The 17,797-nt window shown below is 31.7% G+C and overlaps 1 protein-coding gene across 1 annotated transcript; it reads right to left on the bottom strand.

Annotated features, from left to right (window-relative positions):
• Window positions 1-883: 883 nt before the first annotated feature.
• Window positions 884-16,845, bottom strand: LOC124364809 (protein phosphatase inhibitor 2-like). The gene is made up of 4 exons (XM_046820582.1): window positions 16,327-16,845; window positions 11,521-11,703; window positions 9,277-9,368; window positions 884-5,164 (listed from the first exon to the last, which is right to left on the bottom strand). The coding sequence occupies exons 1-4, from the start codon at window positions 16,431-16,433 to the stop codon at window positions 5,004-5,006; spliced, it is 543 nt and encodes a 180-aa protein (XP_046676538.1). The 5' UTR covers window positions 16,434-16,845; the 3' UTR covers window positions 884-5,003.
• Window positions 16,846-17,797: the final 952 nt, after the last annotated feature.

Here is a 17,797-nt window from a genome sequence, read left to right as displayed (position 1 = left end):
CAAGATAAACTCACTACACTATTGGAGGTAACCTTAGATCAACCAGCGTCAGATGTAGCTCATGAACATGTGTCGATCTTCACAATTTCACGAGCCACATTGCATAAAATACGAAGTTTCGTGATTAATCAGTTCTGGATTCAAGAAGCTGTCAAATTATGTCTTGATTTTATAAGTTCTTGGAGACGAAAAACTTATTTTTGAAATTTTCCCGGTTCTCAGAAAAATTCCCGGCTTTTTTCCTGGTCCGTTAAATTCTCGGCTTATTCCCGCTCGGGTAGCCACTCTGTTGCTTGATTTGGTTATCTTGCAATAACCACCGTAGCCGCTACACTACCAGCATTGGCACAAAGGCATCTAAACCTTGTGAACGATCAGGCGAGAGTAATATTAACTGATTTATTGATAATTTTTCACTCTATTTAAGCCCCAGTTTCTGAGATTGTATTGCATCCATACCAATGTTAAAAATCGGGCCAGTGATGTAATATTTTGTTTCAATGCATTTGTACCATTTCATTCAGGTATACGTTGTATGTACTATTATGCAAGAAGCATTCCTAGTAACTTTCACAGAGTTTAGGCATTTTCTGCATTTGGTGTTGATTTTAGCATCTCCTTGTGTTCCTATGTCAGGTGCTAGGGTTTATTGCCTTTTTTCTCACAGTCACATGAGCCAACTGCAAAACTTGCTTGAGTTATACAAAACAGAGAGAAGGCAAGAGTTTTGCTTGACAGGTTATGCTACTAAGGGAGAAAATGTACTGTGTAGATCATGTACCACATGCAGACATGTTTATCCGATCACGTCTTAATACAGTGACCAACAAAATAATGTAATTTGTAAATTAAGACAGTAAGCAATAAGAGAAAACAAAAAAGCTGAAAGTACACAAGATTTGATCTTTTATTTATTAATATTTACAACGTTCAAATAAATTAGTTACAAAATATTTTAATGGCTTTTATAGTATGTAATTTTACAGATATTAAAGTAGATCACAAAAATATTCAAAGATAAATTATAGAGAGACAATAGATCCTTAAATTTCAAAATAAATTCTGTGCTCTTAATAACTAGTGCATTAAAATAATATCTATGGTTTACAATCTATAGTACAGCTATATACAACATAAATAAATAGATATTACAACAAAATGGTAAAGTAAGGTTTCATCCTCCACCTTTAAGAAATTGCTGAGGTCAGCATGTTAGGCAATTGTTGGTAAATTAAGAGGCCAATATTCAGTCAAGACTGATCACAGATTGTTAAAAAAAGTACCTGAATGTAGTTTATTTTACTATTGTAATGTCAACCTATTTATTCATGTGTTTATTGGCTGTTATGTTAGCTAAGAGTGCAATAGCATTGTGTCTAAATGTGTATGATATTGTCAGGCAGTGTGAAACACAAGTAAAAGTTGGGAAATTATATAAATTTGCCTATTGGGAAATCATTTTATTTTGCAATGATTTGGTCATGCAAAAAGTATTTTACTGAATTGTTATTTCTTTGACTGAAACATGTGTTTCATAGATTTTCTTTTAATATGCTATTGAGCAGATTGTAGCTTATGTTATGTCTCCATAAGCATTTATCTTTTTATTAAAGCAAATTTTATTAAACTTAGCGAAGAATATAATGTTATTTATTACAAACAAAATGAGCAAAATCGGTACTTCTTGGAACATATATGTATGCATATTTAAAAATTTACTCCAATTTTATCTGAGGATCAATTTGTGTTGAAACAATAATTTTGATTTAAATGAACATAATAAACTATTGTGACCAACTTTAGAAATACTAGTGATTTAAATCTTCTTAATTTAACTGTAATAAAAATGTATGCATAAAATTTAAGTAATTATTGTTAAACAAATTTTTACAAAACCTCAATTAAAATAATAAACAATTAATAATTTGTTTATTAAAATTTTATTTTTGGTAGATTATTTGTTTGCACATGGACTTTTTTAATAATACTCAAACTTTACAATCGGCTTTCAATTTTTACATTGACTGTTCCAAAATTATATTTAATTTGTTAATATTACAAGAGCTATTTTTGTAAACCTTGGACAGCACCTTATAGCAGTGTATACTGTAGAAGTAAAAACTGACACAATGATACCACTATCATAATCTCTGTTGAAGACATTTTAATAGGTATAATCAATAGTCATTCTACCAATAACCTTGTTAACATAGGCCAAGAATTTGTGGTGGATATTTTCCAATATTATTTGTTAAAAGTACTACTAACAAAAATATAACTGAGAACTGGTATTTGCTCTGTATTTCAGGTAGAATACCTACAAAATACAAAACATTCAGTTAAAGTTAAGGTAGGTAAGGAAACAAAAACAAAAACATTGAACACTGAGGATGTAGGTCACACTAGTTATCTTTATACATGTTTTGTGAAAAGAAGAAATCATTTTAAGGATAAAATCTTCTACATTTTCAGATAAGTTATCAAACATTGATTAAGTGGCAAAATGCATAGGATATTATTTATTTGACATGTCAAAAAGATTTTGTTCTGAGAAAAATGTAATAAATGATTAATTAATTAAAGAAAACTGTATTACAGGATTAAATCAATATTTTAATTGCCATAAAATACCACAAAAAGTAATATAATTTGAGTCTGGAAATGTAATGAAGAATTTCTGTTAATGTTAATTGCCCTCATCTGTTAAGAATACAGAAAATGAGTAGGACATAAGTACAATTTTTGATCCACTCCACATTTAAAACACACTAATCATAAGCAATATAATAAAATAATGTGCCACAAATGGCATGCAGATATTAAAAACTGCATATATAAAATAAAGAAATGACAAAGAATCCATACATGAAAGAAGACCATATGATATTGAGTCTAAAAAACAAATAACAAAAGAATGGAAAGATTATTAGAAATGGACTGAGTTGCACAACCCAACTGTGATAGTAAACTGCAACACGAAACGGGATAAAGCGAATATAACACATGTGAAGGTGATTCAAAAGTGAACTAATCCTAATCACTCTTGGTCAACATTCTTTTTATGTAATTAAGTAACTGTGAAGGAATTAATTGGTAAACCTAATAGGTTGATAACACCACAAGCTATTGACTCTGGACACTTAACTAACTAATAAATTAAATTGCTGGTTTCAGAGGACACACAACCTGATAACCTATTCTATTGCAATCCTTTTTCACATTGTACGCTACATCACTGTTCAATTCTCACCCATCAACCTTGTGACACTCAAGCCGGGTTGACTTTCACTAGCCTAATGTTCTGTTCTGATTGCTTTCTAGTAATGTAACTGTCTTTATTAATTAACCTTACACCTAAAATCTCCACTTGAAAAAAGTAGTATGCTGTACAACGTTTTAATTTTTCTTCATACAACTGTACTTTGTTTATTCTTTATTCCCCAAAAGTTATTTTATTTTAATCTTTGTTCTTCGACGTTTCAGATTTTCAAACTTAAATAGAGTACATAGCAATTATTGAAAGGCTTCAGTTTGTATTGTTCACACAATGATTGTTATCAATAAAAATTCCTTCATTTACAGCAATGAAAACAGAAAATTAAACAGAGACATCACTAAGACAATAAATTCTCCCATTAAGTGCACTTATAGAATTTTCAAACAGAAATTGTAAAACAAGAATTGTGGTGTTAAATATTCCAGATACATACCCACCTCAATGTCCCATGCACTCTCATTCCCCAAACAAGCCAAAAATGTTAAAACTTTTAGCATGCTCAGCTACAACATTCTGAAATAAAAAAAAATGTTTTGTAGGTTAAACTTGCAGTCAGACAAAACAATGAGGGGTCATACATAAACTACGTGATGTTTTAAATATGGATAAGGAGATCTGCTAGATGTAATTTCCAATAACCTCTTGGTCCAATATAAGTAGTATTAGTTTCTTGCCATATTTAGATTTATTAACTAGATTTGGTTCGTTTAAAGAGACACTATAATTGAAGAGAGCCTCCAGATAACTGTAAGAGAGTTTAGAGAGTGTGATGGTGTACAAGATAGATACAATACAGCTGGTCGGCCTACAAACTTTCACTTAGTAATGTATGGCCCCTGAACACGGAAGAAAATGGTGAAACAATACAAAGCCTACGATGAGTTATACAAAACAAACAAATAGGCATGCTGTCTTCAGATGTCTTCCTCAAGATATTCATGTGGTCAGTGTGAAAAGCTATACCATAGTGGTGAAAGGTGTGTGAATAATGGATAAACTGGTGCATTGTGTTGCAAATATATCTTTGTTAATATTACTCATATCTTGATTTACTGTACTGCCAGAGGTAAAAAATAGCCCTTGTAGAAAATTTCCTATCAAATCCTGTCCATTCAAAAGAATTATAAAACTTATACTTATAAGTGTAGATGTGTATTTAATTTAACACTGATACGCGCAAAAACCAGGAGAGAAAAGCAAAATCTCTAGAATATTCTAATTTCGGCTCAAATCTAATTAACTAGTTTTAATTTATGTATTTCTAACTAAACATTAAAGAATAAGCAATGATTTTATTTGAATTTTATAGAGTGATTTCAAAGTATCATTAAGGAAAATAGACCCTGAGGAAATATATTTGATACCAATAAAATTTGGTAAGTTTATTTAAAATCCAAACTAATTTCAGCTCTACAAAATACTCTAATCCGAATTAAAGTTCCATCAGCTAGTTAATTTGGTTTTATTAATGTTATTAAGGATAAAAAAATAAATTTGTTATCTCTTGTAATTTAATTCCTTTAGTTTTTGTATTTTAAAATGTATGAACAAATCCCTAATGCATTATTATACACCTATCAATTAGCTTTAATGGGTGACGTGATGGCCAAACACTCAAGCATTATCTTTAAAGGTGATCTGGTTCAATAGAGTTCATACATCAAGATATGAAAAAAAAGCAAAAGAAAAAGATTTAAAAGACTAGGACCCTGCCTGCCATCCGCCCCTACTTGGGTGTTCTTGAATCAATGTTGCCACTGTCATTCCCATTATCCTCTTCCTCATTTTCATCTTCATCTTCATCTTGGATGTACTTTCTTGCCATTTTAGCTGCCAGAAATTCGTTGTAGTGTGCTTTTCGTTTTGTTTCAAACGCTTTTCTCTGAGCTGCAACATTAGCCACATGAATTAATATTAATAAACAAACCTTTAACAATAGAAAAAAACCTCAATTTTACAATCAAATCAAATCATTTCTTTATTGCTTTTAGACAATATATAACATTGTATAGCAGTCGTCATATATTCAAACAGCAAATACTCTACACACTCACACACAGTCAGACTTACATTTCACTCATTCACACTAATTCACACTATCTTTGGATCCAGATTTTAAATTTTGGTAATTTAAGATATTTTTAGATATCCCAGCGACTCATCATAAACTCCTCTAGCGAATAAAATGCTTTTGACACCAACAGGCATTTGAGACGAGTTTTGAATTGGATTTGATTAGTTGCATTTTTTACACTTTCAGGGAGCTTGTTGATTAAGCCGACGCCAACCTGATGCGGTAAATGCTGAGATACCGCCAGTCTATGACTATGGACTCTAAAGTTGTCCCTGGCTCTAGTTTCATACTGATGAAAGTCCCTGCCCCGGACTAGAGTGCACTTCGATTGACAGTACAGGATCACATGAAACATATAGAGACAGGGCAATGTCAGCAAACCCAGCTCCCTAAAAGAGTCCCTACACGACTCTCTGTAATTCAACTTTGCAATAATTCTAATTGCTTTTTTTTGAAGCCTGAAAACGCGTTCCATCTTGTGTTTAGCATAGCCCCCCCACAGTCTCAAGCCATACGCAAAGTGCGGATATATGAGACCGAAATATGCCGTCATTAAGACTTCAGGGGAACAGTATTTAGCTAGGCTTCGCAAGGCAAATATGCCAGAAGTAATTCTAGCACATATATTGTTAACGTGGTCGTCCCAGGTCAGACCTTGATCAATGTACATCCCCAGGAATTTCGTGGATCCAGTTTCCTCTAAAAGGACATCGTCCACAAATACAGCAGGTTGCCTTGCAAATTCCCTTGGTCTTATGCAGAAATTGATGACATTTGATTTTGATTGGTTCGTTTTCAAATTCCTGTCAGTAAAATACTGAATGCATGAAGTCAGTTCCACAAATGATGTGATTTCCAAATCTTGTGTAGTTTTTCCTTTGAAGCAAAGAGTCGTGTCGTCGGCATACTGAATCAGATCACCATGCTGGATCACTGAGTTAAGTCTACAGACGTAAACCAAAAAAAGAATAGGCCCAAGAATAGAACCCTGAGGGACACCGTGGGCTATTTTAATTTTACTAGAGATGACATTCGAAATCTGCACGCATTGATCTCGATTCTTAAGATAAGAAGCAAGCCACGCGTTTGGCAGACCCCGAACGCCACATTTTTGTAACTGGTGCAACAGTGTTTCATGATGCACACAGTCAAATGCTTTGGATAGGTCAAGAAATATGCTGAGCACTTGTTCTCGCCTTTCCAAGCCATCAACAACATTGTTCAAAAGACTGTTTACTGCGTCAATTGTTGATCTTTTTTTCCTGAAGCCAAATTGTTCAGGATTTAGAATTTCATTGCTTTCTAGAAAGCTTCCAAGTCTTTCACAGAAAACCTTTTCAAAAATTTTGCTGAAAACTGGAAGAATTGAAATTGGACGATAATTGCTGGTTTTGCAAGGATCGTCTTTTTTAAAAATCGGTATAACTTTAGCTGTTTTCAGTGCAACTGTTTACAATGCACCTTGCCTTACCAATATACTGTTTATTCATGTTTATGACTATCAAAACAAGAATAAAATATTTACATATTTTCTACTAATTTTTAAACTAAAATATAATTTTTGAAAATGTAAGTTTGGTATTGCATGGCTTCTTAAAATATAAGATTTAACATTTTTGTTCCATTTGGAATGGTAAATACATATTCTTAGGTCAAAGTATTAATATTTTAGATTGTGTTTAGAATATTTTTATCCTTGTTTTTAACAATGCACTGGCTAAAGTGTGTTGATCAACTTAAATTGTCGCAAAATCACATTTTGAATATATCACCATACTCAAAATGGTGTTAGCAATGGAACAGGATAAGAACAAATTGAGTGATATCACTGAGGAGTTGCAGAGTGCTAGGATATGATATTATTTATGTTATGTTGTGATATTTAGGCTTACTATTGTTACAAGTAAAAATACAAATAAAATATTTTTGTCACTTATATATCTATAAGTTCTTGCTCATCACCATCTTCCATACCTTTCTCATGTTGTTGCACGTACAGGCCTAGACAACTACAATTTTTTCTAAATTTTCACGTAGGCCTATGTCTAGACTTTGGAACTTCTTGAGGGAAGTCTATATCAAATTCACTATTAGAATCTCCTGAATAGTTGTCTATAAACATGTCAATTTCACTATCTCTCATATTTTATTTTTCAGCTATGACTGTACAACAACGTAAAATAATTATGTTTAGCTCAATAAAAATTAAAAAAACAAAGATAACATGAGTGCCTGTGTAGAAGTCTGCATTACAATCTAAAACCAATCACCACATAATTATTATAATTGTAATAACTGGAAATGTGTTCAAAATAAACGTAAACAAATGAAATTACAACATGACCGGTACATTTCAATAAGAGGCCAACTAACTACGGACAATGACATCAGCAGCTCCCAGTGGGATCACAAAGTCTGATGATATATCGATTACTCATTTAATTCTGTACTACAACTCCAATTATTAAAACCGAAAATTAATAAGAAAATGTACTTGTTTCTGACGAGTATCATGGTACATACCAATACTACAATAATACATCAAACTTGCCAAACGTTTAATTATGCAATACACATATAATTTCCAATATTACTGGAAAACTAGTCAAGCATTTTTGCCATCATTTTGAAACAAACAGATTATACCACAGTATCTCAATCATAATCTGTTGATTCTAGTTTGCCATAATACTTATGGGTTCCAATTATTTTCTAAATATGAAAACATCATTTATGAAATGTTAATTTGAGCAAGTTTTAAGTTTCAGCAGTTTTGATAAATGTGTCATAGACTTAGTTGCCCAGTTAGAAATGAGGTTTTTAAAAGTATATCTTCAATGTTATAATGTTTTTCTCTAAACTTTGTATGCTAGTCATTTGAAAACCTAACGACATGTTAAAAATATTTTACCTAAGTTATTGTAAAATACCTGAGAGTTTTAAACTTTCAAATTTTGCTATAGACACCTGGTAACTGAGATATAACCATTCTTTCCTCAATTATTTTTTTTTTGTCAAGTTGTGAAAAAGATTTTGCAAAAGATGTAAATGTCTGCCACCTGACACTTTTTATTCATTGAGACTAGCTAATGTACTGTATTTCCATACTAAATTTAATTTATCACTTACAAAGTACAAAAATATTGTGTTCACTCCTTTTTTATAACTTCTCAAAAATTTGTACAGATGTATCTTGAAACCTTCGGAGATATCAAAAACTTGTAGTAACGAATGTTGTTGCATATAGACTGAGAATTCCAAACCTTCCTCCATATTGCTCTACAATCATATGTTCTAATAACTATTCATTTTTAAAAGTTTGAACTGCTACCACCTTGAAACCTTCAGAGATAATAAAAAGGTCTACGGATAAAAGTGGTTTATAATTACTTATAGCTTTTAATAAGTTTTTACTTTTGATCTGTGTTTTGGAGTAGTTGAGATAGAATCTTTGCAAAACTTTATATTGATTGAGAGTGGTTATAAAAAACTTATCCATAGCTACATATGAAGTTTAGTCTGAATCAATTGGAAAATATGACAGTTATTGTGTTTACCAGACCAACAAAAAATTAATAATTGAACATGTAATACAGAAAGAAAGTTATTTTAAATAAGAATATTCTAGTCTCCCACAGACTTGAATACATTTACTTTTCACAAAATAACCTGATCTTCAAACAATATTTTATAACCTATAATTCCAGTATACTAACAACTCATTTCTTAATTAATAAAATAAAAGGCTTACTTATTAAATTTCAATTTTTAACTGAATATTAAATGTTTTGATGAGTTTATTATTCTCTATATTATTCAGAAACCTTCAAACTGACAAGCCTCTATCACTGTAGTAAAATACTATTAGATTGTATATTGTATATGAAGCTAGATATATTATGTTGACAAAATACATTAAGACAACCTCTTTGTTCTGGTGTTTCGTCCTCTTCACCATCACTCTCTGACTCAACTGGGATGGAACATTTCCTTGGCTGAGCACAACTCAATCGGATCCTGAAATAATGGAACATCCAATCATCATTCTCTGAACAAGGTTTAACTAAAATCGCAAATAACCCTGGGTCCATACACACACACATATCTTAAAAATCCTAGCCCCCCCAATTCTTTTTATATAAAAAGTTATAACCCCTCCCAAGGAAATAAAGGGTAGTTTAGAAATAAGTCACCTGAGTACAGCCAACTCCCGATTATCCAGGGGCATAACAACTTTGTTACGGATTAATTGAGGTAAATAATTTTTGTGACAGTAAAAAAATAATTGTATGATCAATTTAAAATATTTGATATGATCAATATTTAAATTGAGTTTTAATAGTACTAACCATAAATATTAGATAAAGAATCGTCATGCAGCATTTATAGATCTGAAGTGAGGTAATGTTTAAAAATAACAACAAATAGACACATGAAACCTGCACTCTGGGTAATAGTTTAATATATAAATTGTAGCACATAATTATTTTCACATGAAATGCAGTTTTAGTAACAGTTACTATAATTTAAAAATGTTATGTTTTATTATATGACATTGTCATGAGAAGAATGAAAACCGGGATACATATTTTTACCAATATTTTAACTTTGACAACTTTTTAGAAGTAAAAAAAGGGTTGTGAAAAAATTAAAAGTAGCTAAAATGTGTAGAATATATTGTAGAAAAAGAATATGTGCTTAGTTTCTCAGTATAAATTATAAAATTTGAATTTCTGTAATACATTTTGTAAAAAAACAAATAAGTTACAAAAATTGTAAACAGTAGGCAAAGCATTTTTTATATACCTCCAAAATTAAAAAAAATATAAAATTCCAAAAAATATTGTTATATTATAACAAGAAGACCCTATTAGAAAATAGAAATATATGTAACCACTGTTATAAAGATTAATATTTTAGAAGAAAAACATACTGTGAAAAGGCAAATTTTTAATAAAAATCACAAAAAAATAACTACAAATTGGGTTTTTTTGTGTGTTTTTATCCCAACTAACTACACTGAATTTTTATTAAAAATATATTGCAAGTAGGAAAATAGTTATGTAATCCAAAAATAATTTGAGAATCAAAATACTATAAGTAATAAATGAAATATAACATAATATGTAACAGGGTGCTCATTGGCATAGTTTTCCTAAAAGAATTGTACTATGCTTTTTGTAAAAATAATTATAACAAAATTTATTTATAGCATTTTTTTTGGAACACATATCTTTAAATAAATACATAACGTGAAACCTAACATACTTGTTTTTTTTTTAAAGATATAAAGCAGTTTATAACTAATGAAATAAAACCATTATTTTCATATAAATGTTTATACTAGACTGTATGCTATTCTTTATTTTCTCTTAGAATATGTAACAATAATATAACAAATATAAATAACACCAAAATCAGAAAAAAGGCAAACTGACTGGATGCCCGTTTTGGGAGAGAGATATATTGCCTCTAACTTCATTTTGAAACTATTGCCAACCCCTCAGCACAAAATACCTTCTAGACAATTCTTTAATGCATTCAAGATCTTCAACTCCAAGAAGATATTTTTTTTATTTAAGCCCATCAAATTATAAAGGAGTTTATTATGTTCTACAGAAAAATGTATTTTATGCAATTTACTGGGCTTAATGTAAGGATTTGGGAGAATGTTTATTGTAATATAGTAGGACACTGACAATGGATAATGAAATAACAGTTACAGTGGTGCAAAGATAATTAATTTCAGCACTTGGTGACATCTGGCAATGGTGTGTCAATCACATCATATCAGTCATGTGATTGGTTGGAAATGACGTATTTGGTAGTTTCTTCAGAACACTAAGCACGAGCTTTCAAAGTTATATTTTTTTAAATCGTTTACCAAACTTGTTACATTACAGATAGAACTATAATATACATAATTCTGTATTTTAGAACTTCGTGCATACATTGGTACATCAGCTAAACAAAATATAAATAAAAACAGTAGGTCTTCTATCCAAAAGCCCTGAAGTGCATCTGAAAAGTGTTTTGCAAGACACATAACTTTTTTATGTGCTGAGATGCACTTCACACACTGCCAGGGTTTCTTAAATTGTACCTCATTACTACATGGTGGTTTACACGGACGAAACATGTTCATGAATTGAATTGTTTCTGCACTTACTTATCAGCTAGCTGCTGTGCATCGATGCCATCTGTATCATCGTCTTCTGGGACAGACTTCTCAAATGGTGTCTTAGGCTCATCAACCTTCATATGGCCATAATCCTTATCTGCAGGATGTAGAGTGGCAATAATGTTCATTTCATCCCATTTTGTTGCTTTGCTTTTACATATTTTACCTTTCCTACAATCAAATAGTTATTTAAAAGACGGAAAATTCAAGGAAACCCATACTTTTTCAAAAATTATGGTACACTAGTTCTATAAGCATTTAATTAATTAGCATTTAACACTAATCAGATAGCATATTACTGGTAAACAGCATTGTTGTAATAAGTCTTAAAATGTTGTCACAGAAAATAGGATTTTTCCGGGCATTTGCCATCATTATGTGACACAAAAAAATTAATAACACTATTACTGATTTGTTGTTACTGATTTTTTTGTATCACTGAACAATGGCAGTCCAGAAAAATTCTGTTTCCTTCACAATCCTTCTATTGTCATAAACAAACTTCAAACAAAGAAATATTGTCACAGCGCATAAATGTGAAAATTCTGCTTTAAGGGGAAGGTGGCATCTATTTCCATTACGTTTTTGTGGAAAAAAATGTTTACTGTATATTCTCTTCAAAATGATAGGTTAATTTATGCTGTGTGTTGTTTGTAAAACTATAACAAAAATTTAAAAGAAATATGTTTTTAATGTAAGTAATTGGACATTTCAGTTAAATAAGACTAAGTAACTGGAGAAAAATCGGACTGAAAGCATTTTATGGATTCAGTTAACAAAAATGATGTGGAGGTAGCAACACTCACTCAAAATATTACATGTAATAAGTTGTAGTAACTTCTATTTTTTAACCCACCGACTAATAAGAAACTCCCAGAATGATACAATGGTTTTTGTCTTTGCACAGCATATTTTTTGGATATTGAAAAAAACAATGCGCTAAATGATAATTAATTAATAAGACAAGTGTTATATATAATTGTTTTTGTTAGAAACCAGAGAAAAATGTAAAACAATACAAATATGCACTTACTAGAGTATTGTTATTTTTATTTGTACATAAACTTAAAAAAATGTGTATTGTAATTTTTTTGGTTTCCCAAGTTTCACTCCATGTAACTTTCTCATGACTGGAGATAGTAAGATACTGTAAATGTACAAAATATACACAGTTTTGTAGTGAACAGAAATAATTCAACCTATTCACAACACAAAAATATTTTTTGATAAAAATATCAGATAATGATGAATTTTTTCATTGTCACTATCAATTTTCACAACCCAACTCACACTCCACCAGTTTATAATCATCCAGACTACCTGACAACAAATCTGACAAAGAAATATCATGCACTTTATTTGACGATATGCCACTTTCATCATCAGAAATAATATTTCCATCATCTAAACAGGTTTCGTGCAATAATAGTGGAAAGTTGATTGACGTCTTTATCAGTTTACAAGTGGTATTGATGAATTTCTGTGCCGTCAGTCATCAGTTGGAGGGTTAATAACACCTAAGTATTGCTTTTAAGGCTTTGGCTCAATTAGACTACCTTACTTCTGTTTCTCCAGCTAATGTTTTTGGTGAAACTGTGATTTTTCCCCAAATCTGAAATGGTCAAGTTGAAAACTATTTTTTATTGGTAGATTTGACATGGAATGACCCTTAAAAGCCAGCATTTGCGAGTGGAGTAGATGTTCCGAGCATCCACAATCAAGGAACGATAAGACTCCGATCTGGGGCATGAGATAAATCTGTAGGCTAGCCTGTATGTAAACCTAACTAATGCTGAAGTAATTTTTCTGTCAGAGACTCAAAATTGATAATTTGTCTTACCCATTAAAATATTGCATTATTCAAAACAGAAACATAAAAAACCGTACCAGTGCAATCTTAACACAGGGACTTAAGTTCTATCCATCGAATTATAATAATGGAACGCGCTCTGGGCCGGAGAAACCGAGCCGAAATCCTGGGCTGCGTTCCGAGTCTGCAGGCGCTGGAAATGGGCAAGAACTAACTCCGCCCATATGGCAGGCATTATAGTAATGATCTAACATCACTTTAAAACGCCTTCTATACTTAATACAATTGTTAGATACTACAATTTATTTATTATTACAAATGTTAGTAGCTGCTTTTCACCGTGGATTTTTTATTTTTAGTTAAAAAAAACGGACTTTTGTACAATATTAAAATAACTGAGATTTTGACTTTTATTTTTCTTACAAAGTCGGAAACAAAGATTACAGGCATTAAAATATTTCCCAGATGAAAAAAAACAACTTTTTATTCACAGTATTTTATTTCAAAGTAAACTACATAAAATTTACAAACATGACACACTTAATCTACGTGTTAGAAAATAAAATTATTTTGACCAATTTTTGCTTTATTTCTAAGTTGGATTTCTTATAATGTCAAAAGTTTTCTGTTTTTTGGATGTGATGAGATATTATTTAAAATAATAGTTTAGTCACAGTTTTAATTAAAAATAACTCGTGGCTTTCAGTGAATTCGTCAACTTAGAAGTGGTCGCATTTGTTTGAGATAACTAGAGCAAATAAGAATATTTTACAATTTTTAATACCGTACATCATCACTTGATCTACTTAATTTACCCTTAGATTTAAAATCAATAAAAAGTTAATGTGTTCTAAGATCAGCATCATTGGTATGGAGTACAGAACTCAGTGAGTTCTTGCCCACTTTAAGCGCCTGCAAATCCATGGATACACCAGTAACGCACAGCTGTGTGCGACCGGAAAACACAACATGTGGCTTATGGGCAGTGCGCGTTCCAGTAGTATAGTTCGTTGGTTCTATCAAGATTATTAGGTACTTTGGTATTACCTGGATGCCACTATTTTTTAACAGGTTTATTACCAGGAACTTAAAAGACTTCATTATTTCAAAGAACAGACTTTATTTGACTTTACTGCGAAAAATACATGTCATTGTGATGATGGGTTCTTGTTTTCTGCCTTCCAAAAGGAAGTGATGTCAGCAAGGAGGCCACTATGTCCCTATCTAATATTTGTTATTAGGCTATCTCAGTAGATAAATACACATGTATTTATTATAATTATGAAAAGTTAACAAGCGCTTATATGATCTGAGCTTAAATGTAAGTACAATTTTAAGGGATGTTCTTTTTCTGGCAACAGTACAGAGTGGAAACCTGTACTGATGGCTAGGTGCATCGGAAATGCCCTGGCCATCAGTGCGGGCTTCGATGGCACCTCCCGCACTTCTAGCAATTAAAGCAAAACATCCCTTGAGGTAGTACTTAAATTTAAGCTCAGATTATGTGAGCTCAGTAACTTTCATATTTATAATACATAAGTATGTAGGTATTTACCTACTTAGATAACCTATAACAAATAGTCAACTGGGACATAGTGGCCTATTTCTTGCCGGTATTGGTGCCTTTTGGGAGGCAGAAAACAAAAGTCGATTGTCATAATGACATGTAATTTCCACAGTAAGTCAAAAATCTGCTCTTTTTAATAGTGTAGTTTTTATTACGCCCCTGGCAAGAAAAAATTTGAAATAGCCTAGCCTACAGTGGGCTCTGAATGATACCAAAGTACGTACGATTTTGAATCTGTCATTTACTATTTTTACTCATCAATGAATGGTGGAGAATGGCTACGAAGTGTGATGTGGGAAATGGGATACAATACATTGGTGAAATCCACTGGCAGTTTCACACAGGTCGGTTACAATAGATTAGTATCATGAAACTCATATTTTGCTTGGTATTTATTTACAATAGCGTGACCATGGAAAATGGACTTTTTTTCATGGGTTGGGCATTTATAGCCAAGTATTATTATCACAGGTGCATATAAACTGGGGGGAAAATATATTATTGTATTATATTGATGCCTTTCGGGCATTATTGCATAAAGGAGCAGGGGCATCACATGATCTAGGATTCGACTTTTGCAAGCTTGAGTTAATTTTTTTTCTAAAAGAGCAAGTAGTGCGCAGCACTACGTAGCGGGCAGGCATCGTTGACAGGATTAACGTACTAGTCAGCATCATTTCAGTAACTTATCACTTACCTTAATGTTCAGGCCGTGGTTTACATAAAATTGTAAATCTCCATACTCGTCTTTACGAATTGCTTCCACGTAAGATAACGAACATCCAACACAAAGGTGTGCCATTACCACTACTGAACTAGGAGGTTAAGAATAGACACGGAGGAACAAAATAGTTCAAAATGGCGTCCCTTCTTTATTTGAGAGAGCCGCGGAGTAATACCAAACTGTCAAATATGGATAGTGTTGCCAGAGGTACTGTCAAAAACAGAGTTTTCAGAGGATCGTAACTCCTTTGATTTTCGTTGCCGAATTTTTTCTTCAATATTGTTTTCAGGAAAAAAAATGAACATACCTTTCCATGGTCACGTTATTATAAATTGATACCTTTTGCTACTCTAACCATTAACTTCATATTAACTACGATATTCCCTTTTTGAGGGGAATTCTTTTACCTTGTAAGACCTTATCTCACTTTTATTTATTAATGTTGCTATCCAATTCACTTCTTAAACATTTATTTCCCATTTGTAAAATCAAACATAAATTTGACTGGGTCTACTATAAAAAAAGAAACTGATTAGGCCTAGCTGATTTCAGTTAGTTGTTTTTAGCTAAGCCTACTTTAAGTATTCAATACTTCAGTGATGCAGCATTTTACTGTCACATAGTCCTATAAGTTAGGGATGTGTTTTACAAAAACATAACCTAGAAATTAACCAATAGATTTTACACACTTACTTTTGAGGTGCATCTGGAGCTTCAAAACTTGAAGAGGTTTTAAGAATTCCTTTGGATGGTCGTTTCTGCAAGTTTTCTGTTGGGTCAATACTACTCATACCAGCCATTTTTATCACAAAATATTGAGAAATAAAGTATTAGGCCACTAAAGTATTTGCCTTATTGTAAATTGCTCATAATTCCAAATGATTCATTTTTAAATTTAGAACATGCATAATATTTGAAGACTTCCATCAACTAAAGCAATAAGCACTGACATGATGTTATAACCACTATTAGGTGTAACAAATGTATGGAAGGTTAATTTGTGTTAACATACAATCTCAACAAAGTAATACTTGTCACAGAATAAATAACCGCCTCACTACTCCAACCAAATAACCATTTCCATTCACAGTTGAACCGCTTATCGGATCTCTATCACCATTCGCTTTTAGTTTTCTTTTCACCATCCCACTTTGCCATAGCATAGACAATAGGAATAGGGCAGGAATAGGAATAGATTGAACATAAAGTAGAAACTGAAAGCACAAACTAGAAATACGCCTCTATGGCTGTATTGACCAAGGCCAATGTTATCATTCTTTGTAGTAAGTAATGCATACTGTACATTATGCACATTAAGAGTCTATTGAAGATGCCTTGTTCATTCACTTCGTTGTAAAACCGACTATTTATCAGATGGTGCCGTTCTTATTACATCCTAAAGTTTTTAACGTTTTTTTTTTTATATCTACGTTCAATAATTAAATGACAATCTACAATCTGGATCGTGTTCTGCGTGTCGATTTGCATGTACCAGCTTTACCTACTATTTCATATGTACTTTCGGAATAGTGAAAAATAAATGTTTATAAATGTTAAATTTAGCTACTACCAATCCGACTCAAAAACACCTTTTTGATGGATTTTATTGACAATTGTAATAGACGAATTTCCCACCCTTTTAAGTCTGTGGAGTGTAGAAAGAAATGATAGTCCAAAAACGGGAAAAGCGCTTCGGGCGAAAGAGAGCGAGTATATGCCACGAACGCCTACTGGTCATCTCACTGAACGGCTAATTTTGTAATAGTTTTAACGTATAGTTCTCACCATTTTCGTTGTTGGCGTAATTGTGTATAAGTGACTTGTGTTATTAATGAATACCGATAGTGTTACTACTAACAAAAATAAATTAAAAGTACAAAACCTCAAAAACAAGTTTTAAGTAACAAAACCAGTCTTGATGGGCTATTGATGTGTAAAATATAAGCATCTTAAAGTTTACGTCTGTTAATTTCTAATTTTTTGATTAAACTACTTTGGCTTTAGAATTTAATGATTTCTCTTTCAATATTACTTTACATTACAACAACATTACTTTTTTCAACTTTATTCCAATGTTCATGTTGCAATGTTTTCAATACATTTTTTACTAGGAAATTATCAGTTTTATTTTTTAGGTTCAGCGTACTTGCTTCAAAGAAATTGC

This window comes from Homalodisca vitripennis, chromosome 1, assembly GCF_021130785.1.
Source record: "Homalodisca vitripennis isolate AUS2020 chromosome 1, UT_GWSS_2.1, whole genome shotgun sequence".
Taxonomy (NCBI): domain Eukaryota; kingdom Metazoa; phylum Arthropoda; class Insecta; order Hemiptera; family Cicadellidae; genus Homalodisca; species Homalodisca vitripennis.
This window is presented reverse-complemented; position numbering and strand designations above follow the sequence as displayed.